The 27,060-nt window shown below is 37.2% G+C and overlaps 1 protein-coding gene and 1 long non-coding RNA gene across 3 annotated transcripts in view; both read right to left on the bottom strand.

The window, feature by feature from the left end:
• The window catches only part of LOC131233446 (uncharacterized), a 38,230-nt gene extending 30,810 nt beyond the window's left edge, over positions 1–7,420 (bottom strand). Inside the window, exons 1-2 of the long non-coding RNA XR_009165247.1 lie at positions 7,170–7,420; positions 7,048–7,118 (exon numbers count right to left, since the gene is read on the bottom strand). This is a non-coding gene — a long non-coding RNA (uncharacterized LOC131233446). The remainder of the gene's footprint in view (positions 1–7,047; positions 7,119–7,169) is intronic.
• On the bottom strand, positions 5,342–7,173 carry LOC131233444 (uncharacterized). 2 transcript variants are annotated; one of them, XM_058230154.1, is made up of 2 exons: positions 6,954–7,173; positions 5,342–5,628 (listed from the first exon to the last, which is right to left on the bottom strand). In XM_058230154.1, exons 1-2 carry the CDS (start codon positions 7,008–7,010, stop codon positions 5,380–5,382), a joined length of 306 nt encoding a protein of 101 aa, XP_058086137.1. In that variant the 5' UTR covers positions 7,011–7,173; the 3' UTR covers positions 5,342–5,379. The 2 variants fall into 2 exon arrangements, with proteins under 2 accessions (XP_058086137.1, XP_058086136.1); XM_058230153.1 differs by having other exon boundaries at positions 5,356–5,628; positions 6,958–7,173.
• Positions 7,421–27,060: the final 19,640 nt, after the last annotated feature.

Below are 27,060 nucleotides of genomic sequence, written 5' to 3'. Positions count from 1 at the left end.
AGGCTGATGCTTCTGTTACCTGTTGTAAATGACATAAATAAATAAATAAATACATGAGAACAAAAGGAACAACAACAAATTTAAATAAAGATAAGCCTAACACCAAAGTCATTCTTAGCCATGCATCGGTAGCAAACACATCAAAACAAGCATGTGCACTACTGCCAACATGTTATGCAGACAGTAACAAATTTAAGAACCAATATCCTTTTCCACATAGTATCATTATCATATAAAATTCATTTAAGATCTGATAATTGTATTAATCTTTAAAAAATTGGCTTACTTTAACCGATGTATGATTGGGTGAAGGATTGTTTGTTGGAGTCACAGTTGGCTGATATGAAAAATTCAAGCCACCACTATTTCCAATATTATCGAAGCTGAGCACTGAATGGGATGTTCTTATTCTGGAAAAGAGATGAAAGTTCTTTAGGGGAATCCTGCTTTGATGAACCCAGAAATTCATTATTTTCCATGATGAAGCAAGAATACCTTCATTGTGTAAACAATCTTAGCAAACATTGTTCTCTCCATAGGTGTCAAGTTTCAATAGAAAGAAGAAGAAAATAGAAGGAAAAAATCAGCAAAGTAAGAAAGATGGTTTTAAGCAAGATAAAGCTAGACAAAACATTTTCTTCATACTGTCAGTTTGTAACCCTCTCTGAAAATGTGCAAAACCCTTCACCAACTGTTCTATACAACAGCAACTGCTCAACTAAACCCTTCATACCCCAACAACTGTTCCACACACTTCAAAAATCTGCTACCATTGTTCTATACAACAACAACATTAAGATATATTTAAACAACAACTGTCAGTTTGGAACAGCAACTTCCATTGTTCCATTGTTCCTTAGAAAATCTGCAAAAGGATTTTCAATGGTATTTAATGTATAGAAAATCTAACACCATTGTTGTGTGGAAAAGGATTTTTGAAGGAACTATGGTAGCTAACATTCGGCAAAAGGATTGTCAGCTATACAACAATGGAACAATGGAACAATCCTTTATGAAAATTTCACAAACGACCAAGTGCTTCTCTCATTATACACATTCAATTATAAAGTAGACATGATTACATGAGAGAATTCGCAGAGGACAATGGCTACATATTAGACGTAGATTCCTTGATTTCTTCTAAGGAGATGGCCTGCATTTCAACCAAACCAATCTGTGTGAGATCCACAACCCAAACTCTATAAAAATGTGTACATCACAGTAAAGGAAAGAAACTTCAAAACTCAAATGGAAAAAGATGATTCATGCAGTGAGATTACCAATGCATACAATAGAGATGGTTTGAAGGAGGAAAAGGTCTCCAATCAAACAGATTCAGGATTTCTAATGTGTGGATAAAGGGTATTTTATATTTCTAGTCTTGGGACACGAGCAAAATACTACCATGTACTTCCACTGCCATAGTGTGCATGAATGCTTAATTATGTACCCCTAAATTCAAGAACAAACAGGATACAGGTCCCCTGCAAAGCCCCAAATCTATACTTACATTCTGTTTGATGAAAATAAAGTATAATGGATTAATTTAAAATGAAACATTTTATATCAATACAAAATAAAAGGGTCTTTTAAGGGAAAGATACGAGCATTTCCTCAAACCATGTTGCAATCACTACAGTTGGGACTCAAAGAAAGCATTATGATATGATTGGAGTTCCAGCAAATGTTTGTTGGTTCAACACATAACATGCTTGGCTTCACCAATTTCCCTACACCAATTGTAAGATTTCTGATTTTCTTAAATTACCAAACAAAAAAAAAAATCTAAAAAATATATAAATGGAAAATTAAAAGCTCATCAATCATCCATTTCCCATCAACATGCACCTATAAGGTAATCTCATGTCATGATATTGGTAATTACACGTATATGGATGCAAATCATGACAGTGTTCAAGGATTCTCGTCTTTCCTTTTTGCTCTCTCGGGGTGGAAAAGCTAAATTAGCAACAAACCTAAATATTAGGTGCAAAGCCACCTTCATCACCAACATTCATTGCATCTTGGCCATATTTTTTCTTAATCACAGCCTGAAGGAGAAGTGGGAATCAAAGTTTGTAGCTGAGACCTAAATGGACAATTTTTGAAGTTGTTAAGCAAAATAAAAGCTTGCCTTCAAATGGTGATATACTTCGACACCCATCTTCATGGCTTCCTTGAAAGTGGATGCCCCAACAGGAAGGATCATAAACTCCTATAAAATAAAAATAAATGAGGAACAACCATGATACCTTCTGCTTGCACCATCCCCACTCATTAACTGTTCCATCAAGTTGTTGTACCATGAAGTTATCAATGCCAATTTTCTCAATTGGGTCCTATAAAGATAACATAAGCATCAACAGGCTCACCATCAATACCAGAACAACACATTTCAAGAGTGAAATGCTAATTTCTAAATGCAGGCACCAGAAACAAGCTCACCTTCAACAGATTACATGCAACCATATAAACATCAGGTGACTGCAAGTGGAAAGTTGAATGCATTGTAAATTCAAGAGAAAGAATAGAGTATGGACAGAAAGAATAGAGAAAGTGTAGTGACTTGAGAGAAGAAAAAAATAAAAAAAAAATAAGTGAGATTTCAAAGAAGCTAAAACATCAAAGAGTTTTGAAATACTCAGCTAAAATGCTAGTCAGAAATTGTTCATTATTGTTATCAATGCACAATGAAAAAAGATCATCTATTAGCATCCATACGAGCATAACAAGTTACCCAAGGCAGAAGTTCCTTCATTGCCATGAAAAGAGATCTTTGAAGACTTAAAACCCAGATGATGCACCCAAAATGTTATTTAAAACTTTAAATTAACATAATAGTTTTTGTTTTATTTCAGCCAGTTCCAGCAAAACTTTTTGTGCCCGAACCTAAAGTGGAACTAAAATTCAAAAGCTCCTATTCCAATATTATTTTCAAACATTTTGGCTAGAACCAACAAAAATTTTTGCTGTTGACTTTTTTTGGTTGATTCCCGTTCTCAGAGCAAGAACTTTCATATGCATTTAGGGGCATTTCAGGTAAATAACACTCCCCATCCACCTCAACCATTCAACAAGGATTAAAACAGGATGGAATTCTCTCTTTACGCATAGGGGAGGGTTTTCTACCTTTCTCTGAAACCAAATCTGCAAGTAGAGATGGCTTTTCCTTCCATTTTCTCCAGCAAGTCATTCTTGGAATGGTATCAAATCTTCTAGATTTTATTTTTTATTTCTTTTGAAAAGCAACAGAACTTATATTAAACCAACTAACCTACCAAAAAAGGAAGATGAGAGTATATCCATGGATAAAGAGCAGCATCAAGGGAACATACATCCCCCAAAGCATAAAAAGAAAGAGAACAAAAGGAAAAGCAGAAGAAACAATTCCAAAACACTGGCACTACCCTATTCTGAAAACAAGAGAGCACCAGTCGCAACTAAAGTCAGAAAATGGAGATTTCAGAAAACACTGGCACTACGCCATTCTGAAAACAAGAGAGCACCAGCAACAATTAAAGTCAGAAAATGGAAATTCCTTTAAACCAGTAGCAAACTAGCAATTAAAGTCAGGAAATGGGAATTTCTTTGAAATTTTCTAAAATTTGAAGTTTATACACTGTTAAAGAAGTAGAAGAATTTGTTGCTTAAGATGGATACTTGGATAAGAACAAGTTAGATCCTTCAAGCTGGATTGAGAGATATTCTCATGGGGCCATTCGATTCTCTAAAATTTTGTATTCAATCACAGTGTGGATTGAGAGAACCGAAAGAGAGCTTTCGAAAGAGGGAATAAGGTTTTGGGTGACAAAGGGAATAATGCTTTCGAATGAGAGAAAAAAGTCCATGCTTTTAACAGATATTAATGTACCATCGAATGCACAATTTGCTTTGATAGCAGTGGATCATTTCTCTATTTCACTTTTGAGGAGATATACTCAGGGTGCGTATGACGCTTCATACTCCGAAAATCTACATGCAGCACACATTGACTCAAACAGATATTAATGTACCATCGAATGCACAATCTTTGGATAGGTAAAGAATTTTGATCCACAGATATGTCGATAAGGGTGTAATATTTGTGTATATTTCAAGAAAGTTGACTCTTAGCTATCAGAGAAAATAAAGAAAATTTTGCCAACACTTGGGTATTGGCCAATAAAGAGAGCTGAAGTTGACTCTTTAAAAGGAAGCAGAATAGGAAATGAGACATATTAGATGCAAGCTACAGTAGTTAAGAATTATAAAATATGATAAAGAGGTTCAACCGTTAAGAAGTTAAATCAATGTGCTGAACTAAACAGCAGTGTCAAAACATTTCAAGTCTCAGAGATGTGCAAAGATAAATCAACAAGTTGAACTTAGCAGCATTTTTTAAGATTGGCAATGGAATGATTAAGTTGATTACCCCATTAGATGCAGAAATGATAGAATGCATATTTGGTATGGAGTCTGCATTTTCAATTTTAACCTGGTCAGGAAAAGCACACTGACCTGGTCTTCAAAAACTGACCATGGACTTCCTAACCCTGACTGTCCAGCAGGTATCAGTAAAGGTGGAAGGACAAAGGTACTAAAATTCTACAAACACTTGACTTTGCTATAAGCAATCTTTAGAGGTAACATCACTAAAATTCTGCAACCATTTGACTTTGCTGTAATGCAATCTTTTGAGTAACAAACACTCTTTAAAGTTTGTGGTATCTTATTAAAAAACCATGTTGAACATTAGATTTCATATTTATTCTATTTACATGGGTTTCGATTTCTCAAAACCATTAAAATGACCAAACAGAATTTTCAAAAACAGAGTGCCAACATCAATGAAAATGCAGCTTTTAATAGGAACTTCATTTCCATCAATGAAAATATTCCATAAGTTCTCAAGACATAAAAAAGCATAGTTAAACCAACGTGGAAGTCAAAAGATGAAAGGTTGTGCTGGAGAGAGATCCATGAGCCATGATATTAGAATGGTTAAAAAGAAAAAAAAAATTGAAATGATGAAACAGAAATTCCAATTCACTAGCCCAAAAGTGGCAACCCAGATATGTTGAATCAAGCACTACTGTGTAATTAACATGAAACAAGCACTACTGTTGCATCAAGCACTACTGTGTAACTACTGGGAAATGAGAAGCTTAGACCTTTGTAGGAAATTGCTAATGAGTACAACCTGGTATAAATGCACCGAGTAGTGCTATAGCAAAATATTATTCTGCCAAAAGAGCCACAAGACTAGGTTGTTACCTCAGTAGTATGACTTCCATGGGAAGCTGAAGCCTCAATGTCCTTGTCAGACAATTTCAACAGTAGCTCGTTGATATTAAAATACTCAAGTAAAGAAGGATCCTCCTCGCCAACAACAGGACACAGTCAAGGATGTGGTTCCAACAATGAATCACACCCTATCTCAGCCTCAGTTGCGCAGTTTGTCATGACCATATTTTGGCCATCTGTCGGACCAGGTGAAGGAGAACTAGAGCCAGCAAGAGGAACAGATAACGAATAATTGTTTGCCGCATCATCATCCCAATCTTCTTCTCTAAATGGTGCTCCATGCTGTTCACCATTTTTCGGGCCTGGTCCACTATTTTTAAAAATTTTACAGAGCACAAATGCATCCTGCAAAAAGAAAAGAGAAAAATACACCCAACTCAGTTTGGGAACAAACAAAATTGGTCATGTTGGGGTTTCTTGTACACATGTTTAAAATGGGTTGTGGTTCTATATAGTACAAGAAGTTTCCTCTATAGCACAAATGGACAGTGGTTAACATTCAACTAACAAATATGGTTACAAAAAGGAGCATTTAAATGCATATACAAAGCTTCTTTCTAATGTTTGAGATCAACCACAAACAACCTACATTAATACATATGTGCATGCACATACATACTCACTACACAATACACATACATAAAATCAAAAGTGTTGCTTTACGGGTTCATGAGACATCCATGTATGTGTGTTTCAGCAATTTACATATTTGACCACAACCTGACAAAATCTGAACCACTACAAATGTACAATAGTTTTAAGCCTTCATTTTGATCGAAATCACTCATTCATTGAAATTTTACCTGTCAGAAGCTAAAAGTAAAGCAAGGAAAATTAACAAAATTTGTAGGCAGACAGGAACTCTGACCATCTTTTTTTAAAAAAACAAAGTGAGTTGTGCTCATAAATAAACTTTATGGTCTATATATTCCTTTCTGGGAAAAAAAAATCTCATCATCATTCCCAACTGCAAACCTGACAACAATAGATTCGTTAACCTGGGTTTCAGTGGGGATATCAAGTTATATATTCTTCTCAATTTCAATCCTGGTTTTCTTTTATATATTTAGACTGGAGTATTAAACAGGACTGGAGTTTTTGTATTTAGACTGGAGTATAAGCAGGACTTGTTGTTAATGTTGTTGTTATTGTTGTTATTCTTATTATAATATTTTGTTTGGCATGTCATATTGTTAGGATTCATGATCGAAGTAATGGCATAAGCTTGATGGCGGCTGCCAACCAGATGCAACCCCTCTCCTTTATCTAGGCTGCAACCAGATGCAACCAGAAAGTCTTCATTGGTTTGATTAATTCTAATATGTAAGTACTAAAACATCCTAAGCACTTCAGGAACAATTTATCACCAAACCAATGAAAATTACACAATTTATAAACAAAGATCAAAGAGCACTTCTAACAGGTCCCTAATAATCTGATCAAATACTTTCTTCATGGTCGCAACAAATGAAATGAACTGTCCTCTTCAAGAGCAAGTCCCCTAAAACTCTTTTTATAGCAAAGAAACCTGCAGATCCTCACCTGAATGGAGGACATCTACATTTAAGAAAGCATCAAATAAATGAAAACTTCTTGCAAGAATCTAACAAAAGCATGATCTCTAGGAATCACACAGGCAAAAGACTAAGAGAAGAAGGAAAGACATGTACCCACAGTGGACAAATGCCTTGTGGAACTATGGACGAACTTGATGGACCAAATACCATGTAGATATAGCAGCATGTTGATAGCCACTGACATCACCTTCTGAAGTAATGGCACTGCTCGAGCTCAGTTCTCCACCTTCACTCACCAAATCCGACATCTGCTCAAATCTGTCACCATCTCTGATCCGCCTGGGTTACAGATTCGGCATCAACTCAGACCTATCATCTCCGCTCATCGAAACCCACCACCGTCCCCTCATTGAAAACTGAAAACCCATCTCTCCTTAGTCTCAATCGCTGAAAACCTCTATCCTCATCCAACCTTCGACCATAGATGTCGCCCATAGCAATCTAATCAGGCTGAATCCACCCTCATTGTAGTCCCCACAAACCCATCAGGTCAGGTCATCGCCCAAATCTGACAGCCCCTAAAATCCTTTCCGCGTCCACCATTAGAACCCCCTTGAACCTCTGCCACTGCCTCCTCTATTGGAATCATCACATGCAAACCCGGAGAGCAAGGGAATGAGAAAGGGAGGGGAAGAGTGAGGGAATGAGAAAGGGGTTTTGACGGGTGTGAGATTGAGATTGAGAGAGATAGAGAAGAGCAGCGAGGGAGATGGAGAGAGAGAGAGAGAGGGACGGACGTGAGAGGGAATAGGGTTGAGTGGAGGGAAATGTACATTTCGTGAGAGGGGGAAAAGAAAAAGGCAGCGCAGTTTTTTGCATTTTCGCCTGCTACGGTTCTGCTACGGTTTTTAACCGTAGCTAAAAGCCCATATGACCGTAGCCATTGTACAATCCGTAATAGCCACTCCACCATTCACATTTCACGGGATCTGGACAGACAGCCTTGTCATGGGCTTTATGGGGTCCATCTTGATGCAATCAATATATCCACTCCGTCCATTAATTTTGTAATTTTTTTATAGGGAGTGAACCTAACATCTAAGCAAATCGAAGGTCTAATTGAACCACACCATTGATCAATGGATTAATCTCCACTCTTTCCTACCGTGTGGTCTACTTGAGCCTTCGATCTACTTCCTTTTTTGGGTTCTTGCCCTAAAATACTCTTAAAAAACGGATAGACCTATTAGATGGAGAACACACATTTTAATGGGCCTTATAGAGTCCCTTATGGGGTATCCAAGGTTGTATGTAGGTATGACAGAGTTGGCCTTTAGCTACGGTTTGGACAGTATTAGCTACGGTTTTAAGCCGTAGCAAACTAGTTACGGTTTATAACCGTAGCTAAAAACCTGAATAGTCCATAGCCTTTGGTCATTTTTTTGGTAGTGTGGATAAACAACAAGACACGAGGTAGACGATTGCACTGAGTTATATGAGCCCCTTCTATAGTGTATAATGCGAGCAGCAACGCAAAAGGATGAGTTTTTTTGAACTCTTAATGAATCCATAGTCAAATATTTGGTGGTATATACAGTTATTGCATACACTTGATGGAATTCACCTATATAGGTGTGGAGGTGGAGGCCACTTCTTATGAGAATATAGGCAAATTCTCTAGACAACTCATGAAATCTAGGTAATGGTGTATGGCTGAAATGCACTGAACCGTAGGATCACTTGCAGAGGAAGAGTTGTACGAGTGGCATGTACTTGCAATTTACATTAAAAGGATTCAAGTTCAAGACTATGGTGTCACCTGATTCCTGTAGACCTATCTTACTTACTCTAATGTCAGTTCAAATCTATGGTGACACCGGCACCATTGCACAACTATTACGCTTTAACCCGAAAGATTTTTATTTTGAAACATGTGGGGGATTGTTGTATTTTATTTCAAAATAAATATTAAAATTTTAGTTTTTAAATTTTTTGGTTTCCCTCCACATTTGAAATTTTTGGTGCTTTTAGGTTGCGGGTTTTATCCCACATCAAATTTCCTAAAGAAAATCTTCTTATATGTAAGATAGGCTTTTTGCCTTGAGGCTTGAGCCCCATTCAGGGGGCATGTGAATTTGGTCCGGTGGAGGGGGCCATGTCAATAGCTCTAATTTATGTCATTGACCACACGCGCACACATTGAGCCAAGCTGTGTCGTGCCAAGCCAAGTCTGGTCCGTGTCCGTGTGCACGACACAATGCGACGGGACGGGACGGGCTGGGTGTGGGCGGGGGTGCGAGTGCGGGTGCGGGTGCAATGTGAGTGTACTCACATGAGTGTGTGTGTGTGTGTGTTGGGGTACTCGCGGGACTTTATTTGTGAGAGTGTACTCGCACTTGTGCCTTTTTGTTTTAAACCAAAGAAGTGTGACCATTCCGGTTGGTCGCATCTGTTGGGTTTAAACCCAACAGACCTAACCCTTTGTAAATGTTGCTTATACACCAGTTCGAAGTCTATATAAAGACTTCCGATTCACATTTCAAATATACAAAAATCCTTCTCTCTTATAAAACACTTTCTGATATTCTATTTTAAGAATTTTGATTACTGGGCTCGTCGCTGAGTCAACTCAGCACTTTTGGGTTAAACTACAAGTGGTTCGAGCCAGTGTACAGTGAGTGCACCACTGGGACCAGGTCATAGTCATTGTATCCTGTAGGTCGATTGCTCTAGAAACCTGTTGTACTTAAGACGCTGTCCAAGGGGAGCAAATTCGATTTCAAGCTGAGTGACTCACGTCACGCCTCGATTCAATTCAATTAGTCCTCTTTCTCAAATTTTTTTTTCTTTTTTGGTTCTCAATTTTAATAGTCTATTTAATTCAACCAAATATTCCAACAAAAGCTCCACTCTTAGTCTTCATTTTTCATAAAATAATAGAAGTATTATTGATATTTGTAATAATAACAATTAGATGAATAGACCAAATAATGTATTATCATTATGATAAATTATAGGCATAAAGATGAACATTTATTCATTATGGTAATAAATAATCCTACTTATCAAGAGGACTACTATGTCATTACTGGATATACTCTTTATGTTTCATTATTTATATTTTTTGTTGTAAGATAGAAATATTTGAGATAAAGCATACAAATAAGAGTATTTTTTAAGGGTAGTTATTGTCATTTTTAAATATTGAAATAACTCAATATCAAACAAGCATTCCCCTTCATGCATCTCACCTTGGATGTGGGTCATCAATCAGGTCAAACATTTGATGTGGGTCGTCCATCATGAGCTTTCCCTTAATGTGGATCATCCATCATATAGGCCAAACCTTCAAAGTGGGGTGTCCATCATGCAAGGCCCACCTTGGATGTGATGCATTCATCATTATGAGCCAACCATTGATGTGGATTGTCGCCCGCCTCAATGTAGGTTATCCATCATGTGGGGCACACCATTAATATTAATTGTCCTTCATGTAGAACCCTTCAATGTCCACTACCGATCATATGGAGCCCACATTTGATATGTCCATTGTATGGGCCCCACCTTAGAAGTGGGTTGTCCGTCATGTAGGGCCCGCCTTGGCTTTGGGCCATTCATCATGAGAGGCTGACCTTTGATGTGGACGGTCTATTATGTGGTGCCCACCTTGAGGTGAGTCATCTATTAAGTGGGGCCCACTTGACGTGGGTCGTCCATCATATGGGGTCATACTTTGATGCGGGTCATCCATCATGTGGGGCCTACCATTGATGTGGGCCATCTATCATGTGGGGCCAACTTTTGATGTACACTATCTATTGCGTTAGGTGCACCTTCCATATGCATCATCCATCAAGTTGGGCCACTGTAGATGTGGGTCATCCATCATACAAGATCTTGCATGTGGGTGAATCCATCACTCGGCCGCGCTTTGATGTTGACCATCCATCATGTGAAGCCCACTCTGTCCATTATATGGGCCCACTTTGATGTGGACCATTCATCATGTGGGGTCTCACATTCAATGTGGGTCGTTCATCATGTGGGCTTGCCCACCTTTAATGACAACCTTCCATCACGTGGGCCCACCTTTAATGTCCACCATCCATCTTGTGGGTCTTACCTATGATGTAGACCATCCATCTTGTGAGGCCCACTTGATTTGGATCATCTGTCACACGAGGCCACAATTTTACGCAGGTCTTCCATCATGTGGGGCCCACCTTTGATGCAAACCATGCATATTGGGGCCCATCTTGATGTGCATCACAATCATGTGAACCCCATCTTCAACATGGGTTGTGCATTATGTGGGCCCACCCTCATTGTCCATCATCCATTATATGTGTCCCACCTTTGATGTGGACTATACATCAGATGTGTCCTATTTGATGTGCATCGTCCATCATGCCGTGGCCACACTTATGCAGGTCATCTGCCATGTGGGGCCCACCTTTGACATGAACCGTGCATTATGTGGGGCCCATATTGATATGGGTCACTCATTTCCAATATCTACAATTCATTATGTGGGCCCACTAAGATGGGAATTGCTTAAAAAGTGGACAAATTTGCTTCAAATTTAGCTCAAAAATATTCATTAACTTTAACATAATAAGTATTATAAAAATTTAAAAAAAAAATTAAAAAAAAAAAAAAGTAGACTTTTCTTATGTAAATTTCTTATCTTTAAAGTTTGTAGATGTAAAAATATATTATCATCAAATAATCTATTAAAAAAACACTTATTATTTAGAAATAAGGAAATAAACTTGAGATGCCAAATGACCCCTAACCTATGGCTGGCATTGCATCCCTATTTGGTATTATTCATCCAAGCACGGGTGTCAACGGGCCGGGTTATGGATAGCCCAAACTCAGCCCGTCTTCTTCCACATATGCCCAAGCCTAGCCAAGTGCAAAATAGTCTACCCCGAGCCCGGCCCAAAACACACATGTAGTGCCTAGCCCGAGCCCGAACCCATCATTCTCGGCAAGGGGAGAGAGAGAGAGAGAGAGAGAGAGAGAGAGAGAGAGAGAAAGAGAGGAAACTGCCTCAACCCTCTCTTCCTTTTGGAATTTCTTTACTTGGAGTCGTTGTAAAACTTGTAGATTTTTTACTTTATTTGGAGAAGATGATGATAGCCACCTCAGCATCACAAAGAATGAAGACTTGGTAGTTTTTTTTTTCTTGTTTCTGCTATTGGTAAAAGAAGTCACCCAACAGATCTCATCCACTGTAGGTCTACCCTTCCTCTTCAGGGGAAAGAGGGTGGAAAATTCAATTTTTAAATTTTGGAAAGAGAGAAAATGTTTTATTTAAATTTTAAATTTTGAAATAGTCAAAGGTGGGGCTGAGCCAGGCTAATGGGTTTTTGGTTAGTTAAGTCTAAGCCCAACTCTGCTTGAAGCCCAAACCCAACCCATGGACTTGTCAGGCCCGGAAGCCCATCAACTGGGTCCATCGACCATTCAAGTTAGATGCGCTAGTGACTAGGTGACTACGTTGGTACACTGTGGGCCATTATGATGCATGTGTTTTATCCATGCTGTTTATCCATTTTCCATATCATTTTGGGACACGGATTAGCTACTTAACCCGATAGTCGCGAGTTTCACTATCGAAGTAATGTCACCACGTTGTATGAGCCCCACCATGATGTATGTGTTATATCTTTCTCCATTTGGAGAGATCATTTTAGGGCATGAGATAAAGAATGAGGTAGATCCAAAGCTCAAGTGGACCCTACCATAAAAAACAGTGGGGACAATGACGCCCACCATTGAAACTTTCATAGCGCCCACCATGATGTTTATTTGAGATCCAACCTATTTATAAGTTAACACACATATCGAATAAGGGAAAACACAAATATCAGCTTGATGAAAAACTCTTGTGGCTTTAAGATGTTTTTAAGGGTAGGCGTTTAATCCATATTGTTTTCTATGGTGGGGTTCACTTGAGCTTTAGATTGCCTCATTCTTTATATCATGCCCTAAAATAATCTCTCCAAATGAATTAACGGTGTGGATACAACACATACATCATAATGGGGCCGAAAGAAATTAATGACATCAACCTGTAGCTAATATGCATCCATCATTTTAAGGTTGAATTCAACTCCATTGTTTACAACAAATGGATCACTGTATGCTACATTAAATGTAGATAATGATGATGTGGCCCAAACACAGTGCATCTGTAAGTGCTATAGTTTATAGCCCTTTTGTTGTCAAATTTGTGGTGCCAAAGACATTGTTGTGAAGCTTGCATCTGTGAAGAACAATGCTCTACTCAAGATCAACTTTGTTTGACAAGCACTGTTCACAAGTCAAGAATCTCAAGAAGTTTTCAAGTTCAACCTCAAGATCTCGAGAAGCTTTCAAGTTTCAGCTCCATCAAGACTTCAAGCTTCACTACTTTCAAAGGTCACTTGTCTCCTATGTTCAATGTCCTTACTTCACTATTGAGGTATGACTGACCTTAGGTTAACCTTTGGAGTAGGTCATTCTGGATACATAACTCATATGTTTTATATAAGTGAGTTTGGACAGTTCTAAGACTAGTCTTGGACTTTGTTCAACTAGTCCTAACACTGATTTGACCTGTCTAAGAAATTCCTGAATCAGTCACAAGTTTGTTGCAAAGTTTGGATATTTTTCTGTTAGGCTACGACTAGTCCTGGGGACTGTTCGACTAATCGTAGGAACAGCATCGACCACTTCTTCAACTAGTCGTAGACCTACGACTCAAAGTCCAGCGTTGAAATTCGGCCAGCTTCGACTAGTCATGAGAGACCTACGACCAGTCGAAGGAGACCTACAACCAGTCGTGAAACTACCAAATCTTATCGTGCCTGAATTTTCAAATATCCGTTGGTTCTACGACCAGTCGTAGAGGTCCTTAGACCAGTCGAAGACATGATTTGCTCACCTATAAATAGAGCACAAATCTCAGAATAAATTAAGCAATTCAAGTTAATTTAATTCGGCCTTCTGAGAGATAAGTCTATGCTCCATTTAAGCTAAGTGTGCATATTTAGTATTCTTTTTCTTTAGCTTTGTTAATTGATTTTATTTCTTGCATTCCAATCTAATCTGAAAAGAGGAATTGTTGTTTTCTTTTTTTTGGAATCAAAATCAATTAAAGCTAGCCCTTCTATTTGAATTTAAAATCTATTAGAAACTATAACCATTATAAAGTGAGTATTGGACATTGATCTTGAACATTCAAATCTCTACTCCAACTTGGTTCTTTTGGGGTACTACAATGAAGGAGAAATTCGGGTATTTTACATTTGTGTAATTTACTTTTGTATGGTTTTCTTTTGGGATTTGCCAAAAAAATCTCATTGTATTGGTTATCTGAGGAGAGCCAGGAAAACTCAGAGGAAGGGATTTTTTTAATCGTGTAAGCCCACAGAGAAAGACACAATTGTGAAGGGTTTTAGGTGAACCTGGGAAAACCTATTTTTGATAGTGAACGCTAATATCCCCTGTGTGAGGATATTAGGAGTGGAGTAGCTATGTGGCTATTGTTGAACAGTTGGTGTACACACAGGCGAACCACTATAATCCCTTGTGTTTTGTGGTTGTGTGGTTTATATTTCATATCTTTAATTATTCATGTGTGGGATGTATATATGAATGTGAATGTTATAATCATTTCATTTCAAGCTCAGTGGTGAATGTTGTAATAGTTAAGATTTATATTTCTGTAATTTATTAGTTTATTAGTTTGAGCTTCAGTTCCTCTATTTGTTCTAGAAATAAGGTTGTCCTACCATAAACTTTGGTTTTTGGTGTAAAGTTGTCCTTAGAACAATTTTTGTTTCAATTTCTCTATTTTAGGTTGCTTTCCATTCCTATACTATGATTGGTGTATAGTGTTATCTATTCTTTATTTCATATTCCATAGTATTTATTTTTAATTTGGCATAGTCCTATTCACCCCCCTCCCCCTCTAGGACATATAGCTTGGCCATTTTAAGTGGTATCAAAGCCTAATAGCTCGCTCTTATTGCTTTTTATCTGGATTTAATTCCTGAGCTAACGATCTAAGCTATATATAAGATGTCAAATTTTGATAGCCTATCAGTCACTAGGCCTCCACCCTTTGATGGCTCCAACTATGCCTATTGGAAAGCCAGGATAAGGATCTTCCTCAAATCTATGGATGAGAGTGTGTGGCAAGCAGTGACTAAATGGAACCCACCTACCACTGAAGTGACTGGTATTGATGGTTCAAAATCAATGAGAGTAACACCATATTTCTCATGGACCACCCTTCAGAAAAATGAGAGTAGTGCCAATGCAAAAGCACTAAATGCAATCACTTGCGCACTATCACCAGATGAGTTCAAACGAATCATATCCTGTGATACTGCAAAGCAAGCCTGGGATATATTAGAAATGACACAGGAGGGTACTACAATTATCAAAAAATCTAAAGTCCAACTCCTCACAACCAATTTTGAAGAAATTCATATGGAGGAAAATGAAATGTGTATGGACTTTTACACTAGATTAAATGACATTGTGAACTCAATGTGGGGTCTTGGCGATAAAATCCCAGAAAGTAAAGTGTGTGCAAAGATACTACGCTCACTTCCTGAACGGTTCAACTCTAAGGTAACCACAATCTAGGAACTTCGTGATACAGATAATATGAGGGTAGAAGAACTAGTTGGCTCTTTACAAACCTATGAGTTAAACTTTAAAGCTCCTAAAAGTAAATCCATTGCTCTCAAATCTTCTAAAGGTATTTCTCAAGAAAAATCGGATTTATAAAATTCTGAAGATGATATGGCTCTTTTAACAAAAAAAAATTTACAAGATTTTCAAAAGTAAGAAATGGGTAGATTTTCAAAAATCAAATGATAAGAAAAGATCTAAACCTAGATCTAAAAGTTGGAAGTCTTTGAAAGATAGTCAATGTTACAACTGCAAAGAGTATGGGCACTTAGCAAACAAATGCCCTAAAAAGGACAAAACAAAAAGAAAGGGTATGTTGACTACATGGGATGAATCATCTGATTCTAAAGCTTCTTCTGTATCAGAAAATTCTGAAACTGAGACGGGTAATGAAATTAAAGCCCTTATGACTCTAGCCAAATTCACTTTTTCAAATCATGATGATTCAACTAGTGAAGAAAATCTAAATAGTGATTATGAAAATGAAGATGATCTTCAAGATGCTTATAATGCCCTATATAAGGAAAGTTGCAAAATTCTTGTCAAACTTAAACTTCAAAAAGAAAAGTTTTTTAAACTCAAAGAATGTTTTGAATCACTTATTTTAGAAAAATCTCAAATTTTAGATTATTTTAAAAAATCAAAATGCGATTTAAATTCAAAACCTCGCTGATTGGAAATCTAAAATCTGAAAATGAGATACTTAAAAATGAAGTATCTTCTCTTGTGAGTTTAAAGGATGCATGGAGGTATGCCCAAGGCGATCCAAAGTTAGAAAAACTATTATCCGGATCAAGAAAAAGTGGCGATCGATTCGGATTGGGCTATGATAAGAATATACCTCCTAGACAAAAGTATACTCCTCCCAAGTTTGTGAAAGGAGAGTCCTCAAACTCAAAAGGGAAAAGTACTTATCAAGGTTTCTCTAAAAATACAAAAACTTTTCAAAAACCTAAAAGCAGCCATGTCAACTTTAAAAATCAGAACCGAAATCCTCTTGGTGAAAAGATAGTAGATTTACTTAAGGATCTCTTAAAATCTAACTCAGTAGGTCATTCTTACAACATCAGACAGAAGAAGACCAACTATACTCCTAAACCCAAAACAGTTCTGAAATGGGTTCCAAAAGTTATCTGCTTGGTTGCTCACACCCCTTTCAAAGCAACAAGCCATTCAAAGTGGTACCTAGACAGTGGATGCTCAAGGCATATGACTGGTGATAAAGGTTTATTCACCGATCTCAAAGACATGACTCATGGTTCAGTCACATTTGATGATGGTAGCAACTACAAGATTATGGGCCAAGGTACTATTCAACTCTATAGCCTTCCTTTATTTAAAAATATTTTATATGTTGAAGGTCTAAAACATTACTTGCTTAGCATATCTCAAATATGCGACAATAACCATAGTGTACGGTTTTTTAATCAAAGCTGTGAGATTCTAAATAACAAGGGTTCAGTAATACTAACTGGACATAGAACGTCTAAAAACTGCTATATTGTTAGCAAATCCAGCTCATCTAATCAATCGTGTTACATGGTCCATACAGACGAGACTGACTTATGGCACAAACATCTTGGACATGTACAGTACCAAAATCTATATAGATTGAGCAAACGGGAACTTATAAGAGGTTTACCCAAACTATAAAAATTAGATAAAATATGTGGTGAATGCCAGATTGAATGAACTCACACAAAAAGGTGAATTCCAATACCACATCAAGACCACTCAAGCTTCTCCATATGGATCTTGTAGGACCTACCAGGACAGAAAGTCGAGGTGGTAAAAGATATATCATGGTAATTGTAGATGACTTTACCAGATATACTTGGGTAGTCTTCTTAAGGGACAAATCAGAAACCTTTGAAGAAGTGAAAAAGGTTCTTAAAAGGATTCAAACTGAAAAAGGTTCTCAAGTCAGTAAGATTCGTAGTGATCATCGATCTGAATTTGAGAATAGCAGTTTTGAGAAGTTCTGTAGCGACCAGGGAATGTTAACATGAATTCTTATCACCCAAAACTCCACAACAAAATGGAATAGTTGAAAGGAAAAATAGAGTGCTTCAAGAAATGGCTAATGTTATGTTGAATAGTATGAAGCTCTTTAAGAATCTTTGGGCTGAAGCAGTCAATACAGCTTGCTATATTATTAACCGAGTTCACACTAGTAAAAGTAATAATAAAATGGCTTATGAAATGTGGTTCGATAGAAAGCCTATTGTCAAATACTTTCAAGTTTTTTGGCAGCAAGTGCTATATTTTACGAGATCGTGAAAATATGGAAAATTTTGATACGAAGAGTGATGAAGGGATCTTTCTAGGATATTCTTTAAACAGTCGAGCTTATAGGGTTCTGAACAAAAGGACCGGTGTGATTCAAGAGTCCATCAATGTGGTCATTGATGATCACTTAAACACACTTGTCTCAAGTTCAGATAATGATGAAGTTCTTGTAATTGATAAACCAATACTTCATCTAATCAGATTGATTCTGAACTAAGGACTATTAAAGATCATCCAACCACACAGATTCTTGGAAACCCTCTCACTGGAGTTCGTACCCGTAGAAAACTTGAGAATATATGTAATTATGTATGTTTTACATCCCAGATAGAACCATCTAACGTAAAAGAAGCTCTTGCTGATGAAAACTAGATTGTTGCGATGCAAGAAAAACTTAACTAATTTGTGAGAAATGATGTTTGGTATCTCGTACCTAGACCTAAAGATAAACACATCATTGGAACCAAATGAATTTTTAAAAATAAGTCTAACGAACTTGGCAATATAATTAGAAACAAGGCTAGGCTAGAGATATAAGGTTACACTCAAATTGAAGGTATTGACTATGATGAAACCTTTGCACCAGTAGCGCGTCTTGAATCAATTGGACTCTTTATATCCATTGCGTGTTTCAGAAAGTTTAAGATTTACCAAATGGATGTGAAAAGTGCGTTCTTAAATGGCGATCTGCATGAAGAAGTCTATGTTGAACAACCGATGGGTTTTGAAGACCCCAAGAATGCCGATCATGTTTATCTCCCTAAAAAGGTACTTTACGGCTTAAAACAAGCTCCTAGGGCATGGTACGAGAAACTAACAAAGTTTTTATTAAGCCATAATTTTCAAATGGGATGTGTTAATAAAACTCTGTTTATTAAAAAAAATAATGATCACATCTTATTAGTACAAATCTATGTTGATGATATCATTTACGAATCTACCTATACTGACATGACTATTGAGTTTACAAATTTGATGAAATCTCAGTTTGAAATGAGCATGGTTGGGGAATTGAATTATTTCCTTGGGTTGCAAGTAAAGCAAAAACCTGACGGAATGTTTATTCCTCAATTTAAATATGCTATGAATTTGATTAAGCGATTTGGATTTGAGAATGGTAAGAAATTTGATACTCCTATGAGTACAACTTTGAAACTCTCAAAAGATTCTAAAGGTAAAAATGTGGATCCAAAATTATATCGTAGTATGATTGGTAGTTTACTGTATTTAACTGCTAATAGACCTGATATCGCTCTAAGTGTTGATATTTGCGCTAGATATCAGTTTGATCCTAAAGAATCGCACTTGACTGTTGTCAAGCGGATTATACGATATGTCACAAGTACTGTTAATTTCGGTCTTTGGTATCCTCATAAGACTAGTGTTCAATTAACTAGGTACTCGAATGCTGACTGGGCTAGTAATCTTGATGATAAAAAATCAGCCAGTGGTGGTTGCTTCTATATTGGAAACTGTTTAGTTTCTTGGTTTAGTAAGAAACGAAGTTCTATATCACTTTCAACAGCTGAAGCTGAATATATTGTAGCTGGTAATGCGTGTACACAGCTAGTTTGGATGAAACGTATGCTAAGTGATTACGAAATTAAATAAGATTCTATGTTATTATATTGTGATAATTTCAGTGCCATAAATATTTTAAAAAATCCAATTCAGCATTCTTGTACTAAGCACATTGACATTAGATTTCATTATATTTGGGAATTAGTAGAAGAAAAAGTTCTATCCTTGAAATATATTCCTATCGAGAATCAACGTGCTGATATTTTCACTAAACCGCTCGACAAAAGGAGGTTTAACAAAATAAAATTTGATCTTGGCATGTGCATTTTAAAGTGATTATTTATGTCTATTTGTATCATAGTGTATATAATTACTTGATTTGTTTTCAAATTTTTGAATATAATGCTGGAAATCAGTTTTTCTGGCCGGTACTCGACCAGTCGTGAATCTACATGACCAGTCGTACTACGACCGGTCGTGTACATCCATGACCAGTCGTGAATCGCGTGAATCTCTTATAATTTCAGGAAAATGCTTTTTCTTCTTCATTTCTTTTTCACTCTCCAACGGGCCGACGCACGACCAGTCGAACCCATCCTTTAAAATCTTCAAGGTTAGTGCTCCTTTTGCATTTTTCTTGTAGATTTGAGTCTAGATTTCTTCTATTTGACTCTTGAAGTTTTCTATTTTCAAATTTCGTTGAGATTTGGGGTTTTTCTTGGGTAAAATCTTATTCGAGAAAACCCACTTCTCAATCCTTTGTAACTCTCTATTTCCTTGAAATCCTTGTTGCAAATAGCTTCTAGAGGTAGAAAAACAACATCCCGTGGTCCTTCTTCTTCCTCTAGATCAGCCCCTATTACTAAGCGTCATCTTCGGGCTCCAGAGGATGATCCATCCTATGTTCGAGACATCAAATTACGTAATGTTATTGTTGAACATCCTATTGACATTAATCATGTTGCTCCATTTGAGATCCTTCCTTTACTCTAAGTTGTAGGTTGGGATAACTTATTATATTGGGGTGGGCCAGCATACCGGTCCATTGCCCAGTCCATGTTTGCTTGCATATGTGATTTTTTATTGAAAAATTTATCTTTTAAAATAGCCACAAGAGAAGGACCATTTGACGTTGATCGTCATTTGATTTCAGCTCTTATGGAAATTCCTGTGAATGATGAGGGCATTCCTATCCATAACTTATCTGAAAAACCCTCTATATCTGAAAAATGTATGCTCACTAAAGATTTATGCAATTTGGATGTTCAATGGACTCATAAAGGGAATACGCTTCCTTCAAAATATTTGTTACCCAAATACAGAGTTCTTCACAAAATCTTTGTGTCTAACTTGTATCCTCGTTCGAGTAATAAATCTGAATTGACTTCATTCATGGTCTGTATTCTTCATGTTGTTGCTAGCGGTGCTCATGTTTGTCTACCATCCTTAATTTGTTACTCTATTATTCAGTTTCAACTCCATCCTGGTCAAAGTGACATTCCTTTTGGTTATTTGATGACTGTGTTGGCTATCCATCATCTGATATTTAACAATTCTAATATCAATAAGATGAAACTTGACTTCCTTCTTAGTCAAGGTGTTGGTGGTGGCAATGCTGAAGCTAAACATGAGGAAGAAGCTAGTAATCTTCCTCTTGATGATATCAACATGGATGATATATTTGAAGAACTTGAATCTAATTCTAGAGATGATCCAGATTATGAGCCTTCTGAGTTTGATGCACGTCTGCGTGCATTGGAAGATAAAGTTGAGAATATGAATGTTAAGATGGAAAACATGTCTGTTGCCCATGATTTACAATTCAAGTATATGCACAAATATCTTAGGCGCTTGAACAAGGGCTTGCATCAACTTGATCCTTCCATCCCTGCACCTTCATCTGGTTCTGAGACTGTAGCTATTTTTGACTTAGCTCTGTATATGAATTATGTGGGCTGTTTATGGTGGTTATTCATATCTTATCTTGCTTTCACTCATATATCTCTTTCCTTATTACTCCTCAGCCATTTGTTATATGCTTCCTTTGTCCTATTGTGACAAAAAGGGGGAGAATGGATATGGATGTGATGTTTGTCTAATGAATGATTATGAGGAGGGAGTTGCATTATATGTTACTCAGGGGGAGTATGTACAGAAGTGGACTGTATTGAATATTGAGTTATGGGTCTGTAGGATCATTTATGTTATGTTGAATATTGATTTACAGGTTTGCAAGATCATGTATGTTATGTTGAATATAGATTTACAGGTTTGCAGGATCATGTATGCTGGTTGATAACAACTGGTACATGATATAACAACTGGTGCATGATTCTTTAATCAAATATTCTATGTTATGTAACATATCTTGGAAGTGTGTTTTGTCACTAATTTGATAAAGGGGGAGATTGTAAGTGCTATAGTTTAAAGCACTTTTTGTTGTCAAATTTGTTGTTGCAAAGACATTGTTATGAAGCTTGCATCTGTGAAGAACAATGCTCTACTCAAGATCAACTTTATTTGACAAGCACTGTTCACAAGTCAAAAATCTCAAGAAGTTTTCAAGTTCAACCTCAAGATCTAAAGAAGCTTTCAAGTTTGAGCTCCATCAAGACTTCAAGCTTCACTACTTTCAAAGGTCACTTGTCTCCTATGTTCAATTTCCTTACTTCACTATTGAGGTATGACTGACCTTAGGTTGACCTTTAGAGTAGGTCATTCTGGATACATAACTCATATGTTTTATATAAGTGAGTTTGGACAGTTCTAAGACTAGTCCTGGACTTTGTTCGACTAGTCTTAGCACTGCTTCGACCTATCTAAGAAATTCCTGGATCAGTCGTAAGTTTGTTGCAAAATTCAGATATTTTTCTGTTAGGCTACGACTAGTCCTGGGGACTGTTCGACTAGTCGTAGGAACAGTGTTGACTGCTTCTTCGACCAGTCGTAGACCTACGACTCAAAATCCAGCATTGAAATTCGAGTCGTGAGAGACCTACAACCAGTCGAAGGAGACCTACGACCAGTCGTGAAACTGTCAAATCTTATCGCACCCAAATTTTCAAATATCTGTTGGTTCTATGACCAGTCATAGAGGTCCTTAGACCAGTCGAAGTCGTGATTTGCTCACCTATAAATAGCACGAATCTTAAAATAAATTAAGCAATTCAAGTTAATTTAATTCGGCCTTCTGAGAGATAAGTTTGTGCTCCATTTAAGATAAGTGCGCATATTTAGTATTCTCTTCCTTTAGCTTTGTTAATTGATTTTGTTTCTTGCATTCCAATCTAATCTGAAAAGAGGAATTGTTGTTTTCCTTTTTCTGGAATCAAAATCAATTAAAGCTAACCCTTCTGTTTGAATTTAAAATCTATTAGAAACTAGAACCATTATAAAGTGAGTATTGGACATTGATCTTGAATATTTAAATCTCTACTCCAACTTGATTCTTTTGGGCTGCTACAACGAAGGAGAAATTTAGGTATTTTACATTTGTGTAATTTACTTTCATTTGGTTTTCTTTTGAGATTTACCAGAAAAATCTCATTGTATTGGTTATCTGAGGAGAGCCAGGAAAACTCAAAGGAAGGGTTTTTTTTAATTGTATAAGCCCACAGAAAAAGACACAATTGTGAAGGTTTTTAGGAAAACTTGGGAAAAACTATTTTTGATAGTGAATGCTAATATCCCCTGTGTGAGGATATTAGGAGTGGAGTAGTTGTGTGGCTGTTGTTGAACAGTTGGTGTACACACAGGCGAACCACTATAATCCCTTGTGTTTTGTGGTTGTGTGGTTTATATTTCATATCTTTAATTATTCATGTGTGGGATGTATATGTGAATGTGAATGTTGTAATCATTTCATTTCAAGCTCAGTGGTGAATGTTGTAATAGTTAAGATTTATATTTCTGCAATTTATTAGTTTATTAGTTTGAGTTTCAGTTTCTCTATTTGTTCTAGAAATAAGGTTGTCTTACCATAAACTTTGGTTTTTGGTGTAAGGTTGTCCTTAGAACAATTTTTGTTTCAATTTCTCTATTTTAGGTTGCTTTCCATTCCTATACTATGATTGATGTATAGTGCTATCTATTCCTTTGTTTCATATTTCGCAGTATTTATTTTTAATTTGGCATAGTCCTATTCACTCCCCTGCCCCCCTTCTAGGACTTATAGCTTGGCCATTTCGGCATCAAATATGAAATTCCTACTCGTCACAAATAAAGGGTTTGATCCTGAAATTGAGGGAGATCTAAATCTCCCATGTACCACACGGCATGGAAATAGGTACATCACATAAAAATAATAGTGATTAAATGTCACCTTAAAAACCTCCTAGAGCCCATTGTATTTTTTCTTTAACATCCAACCTGTTATGGGAAAAATAGGCCAACCTCCCATCGACAGACCAGGTCAACAATTTAAACAGCAACTGGTGTGGTCTAGTGACCAGACCCCCATCTACTTGGCCAAGTATGGAGAGAGGTCAAGCTCGACGCCCTCGACCAAAAATGGGGAAAGGCCAAGCTCGATCTCCTCAATCAAGCGTGAAAGAAGGCCAAGCTCGACCTCTGATCGCAAGGTCGGAACATTTACTAATCAAACAGCAATACAAGGCGAACTCATCTCAGGTCGGCCTAGGCGAAGCCCGGACTACTTCAGATCAGCTAAACCCACCCTCTGTGAGGACTGACCTGACCTTAATTAGGTCGGTCTGCATTCTCGGCTGAAGATCACGGAAAACCGACATCCACATGGACCACTCCGAGATTCTACCCAAGTATCTAGAAAGATCCGCCGCACAAGGAGTCTGAATCCCACTATAATTGGTTCCTACTAAACAGGGCTATGTGCCCTTTACGACACCACCTCTCCTCACCTATACATAGGATGATTTCTAATGGTGAAAGGTACACACAATTTCTAGTTCTAAACCCTTGACACTCAACTAGACCCAGATTCTTGACTTAGGCATCGGAGGGTCCCCGGCACGAGCTAAGATTTTCTTTATTTGTTCTTTGTGCAAGTTCACGAGTCCAAGGAGGGCTAACCAAATTTCTGCATCAACACAACCTATTGATTAAGTTGTACAAACTTGGATGAAGGGAAAAAACAAATATCAACTTGATCTAAAACTTTCGTAGCCCCAAGAAATTTTGGTGGTGGGCATTCAATTAACATTGTTTCAGGTTAAGTACTCCACTTGGGCTCATTCCATAAAATGACCTATCTCATTTTGGGCTCATGCCATAGGACGATGGGCAACTTAGGTGGAAACACATGCATTATGGTAGGCCCCATAGAATATCAATCACAGCAGTGTGATTGGGTTAGTGACCCACCAGCCATCTAAGTGGTGTCAAAGCTCCATGCGCTGCACCATGGTGTATATATTTTATCTATGCTATCCATTCATTTTTCTAACTAATTTTAAAACATAAGCATCAAAGGAAACAACGAGAATGAATGCTTACCCTTGAAAGCTTCTTGGGCATAGCACAATATGAATTTGCCATTGAACCAATTCATAAGGTCACATACACAAACATTTCTGGAGGGAAAACACCCTTGATCCAAAACTTTTGTGCCCCAAGATGTTTTCAATGGTGGGCATTCAATCCATTTCTTTTGTTGGATATAGTCCACTTAAGATTGGATCTACCTCATTTTTTAGTTCACACAATAAAATAGGCTAGAAAATGTACGGACAGTGTAGATATAACACATGCATCATAGTGGGTCCCACAAAAGCTTTGACATCACCTAGCTAGCTGGTGTCAGGGTCACCAGCCAAACCGCTTCCATACAAATCGTGATCCGGACGATTTTTGGTCTTAAGGCCTGTCAACCTAACAGACGGTGTGGATTTAACATATACAAAATGGTGGGATCCACAGTCTTGTCTATTTTACCCTAGAGAACGGATTGGCTACTCCCCCTGCCACCATCTCGTGGCTGGTGGTTGGCACTCTGTGGGCCCCACCATGATGTATGTGTTTCATCCATTCCGTTCATACATTTTTATAGATAATTTTAGAGCTTAATACCAAAATTGACAGGAATATAAATCTCAGGTGGACCATACCATAAGAAAACAGTAGTGATTGGATATCCACCATTAAAATCCTCCTAAGGCCCACTGTATTGTTTATTTGACATCCAATCTGTTAATTAGGTCATACAGGCCTAGATGAAGGGAAAAAACAAAGATCAAATTGATCCAAAACTTTTATAGCCCCCAAAAAGTTTTTAATGGTCAACGTTCATTCAACATTGTTTCCTTTAATGTGGTCTACTTGAAATTGGGATATACCTCATTTTTGGTCTTATACCATAAAATGATCTAGAAAAATAGATAGACGGCATGGATGAAAAATATACATCATGTTGAGGCCCACAGGGCACCGACCATCACCATTGTCCAGTGGCAGGGAGAGTAGCCTATCCATTTCTTAGGTGTTAGACGGGATTCCAGTCCCTGGTCTCAACTAGGGAAGCCGATTGGCCAATGTACCTCACATTAGCTATATAGTTGTTGTATTGACATCAGTAAGTTATGTGGGTCTGATCATGAGATATGCGTTATATCCAAACTGTCCATCCATTTTGCGAGATTGTCTTAAGGCTTGAGACGAAAAATAAGATAGATCTAACTATCAAGTAGACCACACTGAAAAAACCAGTGGGGGATTAAATATCTACCATTAAAACCCTTTTTGGGGTCACAAAATTTTTGGATCAATATGATTTTTTTCCTCTTTATTCAAGTATTTTTGACCTTATGAACAGATTGGATGTAAAATAAATGTTATGGTGGGCCCTAAAAATTGTTTAACGGTAAAATTCATTATCTCCGCTGTTATTTATGGTGTGGTCTAGATGAGCTTCCGATGGGATTATTTTTTGAATAATGCTCTAAAATGAACTTTAAAAATAGATGAACGGCGTAAATATAATAAGTACATCATTGTGAGCCCATGTAACTTTGATCTCGTGCAACTCGGAGCTCGGGGACCGTCTTTGCATGACGCGTGCCTATATAGCTGGTGTGAGGTACACTACCTGCTGTAAAGTTCTGTGGGGTCTGATAATGAGACATGTGTTATATACAAACCATCCCTCCATTTTTTGAAATTTTCTTAGGGCTTGTTTGATTTCCAAGAGCTTGGGTAAATACCTAAGAAATGGGTAATTATTACCATTTCATCCGTTTAAAAATCCAGGGAAACTTCTGCATTGGTAACCGGTTCAAATAGCTATTTAAAATTTTTGAACCTCAAGGTAATGTATATGATATATCAATTCTATCCATATGTTTTACCACAATATTTTGAGGCATGAGCCAAAAAATGAAGATGATCCAACACTCAGGTGGCCCACACCAAAAGAAACAATGGCCTCACAAAGTTTTTAACTGTAAGTATTCGATTCCTGTTTTCGTATGGTGTGGTCCACTTGACTTTTGGATATATCTCATTTTTTTGCTCATACGATAAATTTAAAAGGCATAATGGATGAATGGTTTGGATAAGCAAAATGCATCACAATGGGACCCATATATATTTTGTAATGTTTTTAGTTACCATGTCAAAAAAGTAAGTAGTCAAATCAGGTGCCTTGTAAATATACAGGGAAATAATTATTACTCTTTTACCTGGTATTTACCAGTGCACTGGAAAATCAAACAGGCCCTTAAGGCTTAAGATGAAAAATAAGACAGATCTAACTATCAAGTGGACCACACAGAAAAAACCAGTG

Source organism: Magnolia sinica, chromosome 18, assembly GCF_029962835.1.
Source record: "Magnolia sinica isolate HGM2019 chromosome 18, MsV1, whole genome shotgun sequence".
Lineage (NCBI taxonomy): Eukaryota > Viridiplantae > Streptophyta > Magnoliopsida > Magnoliales > Magnoliaceae > Magnolia > Magnolia sinica.
This window is presented reverse-complemented; position numbering and strand designations above follow the sequence as displayed.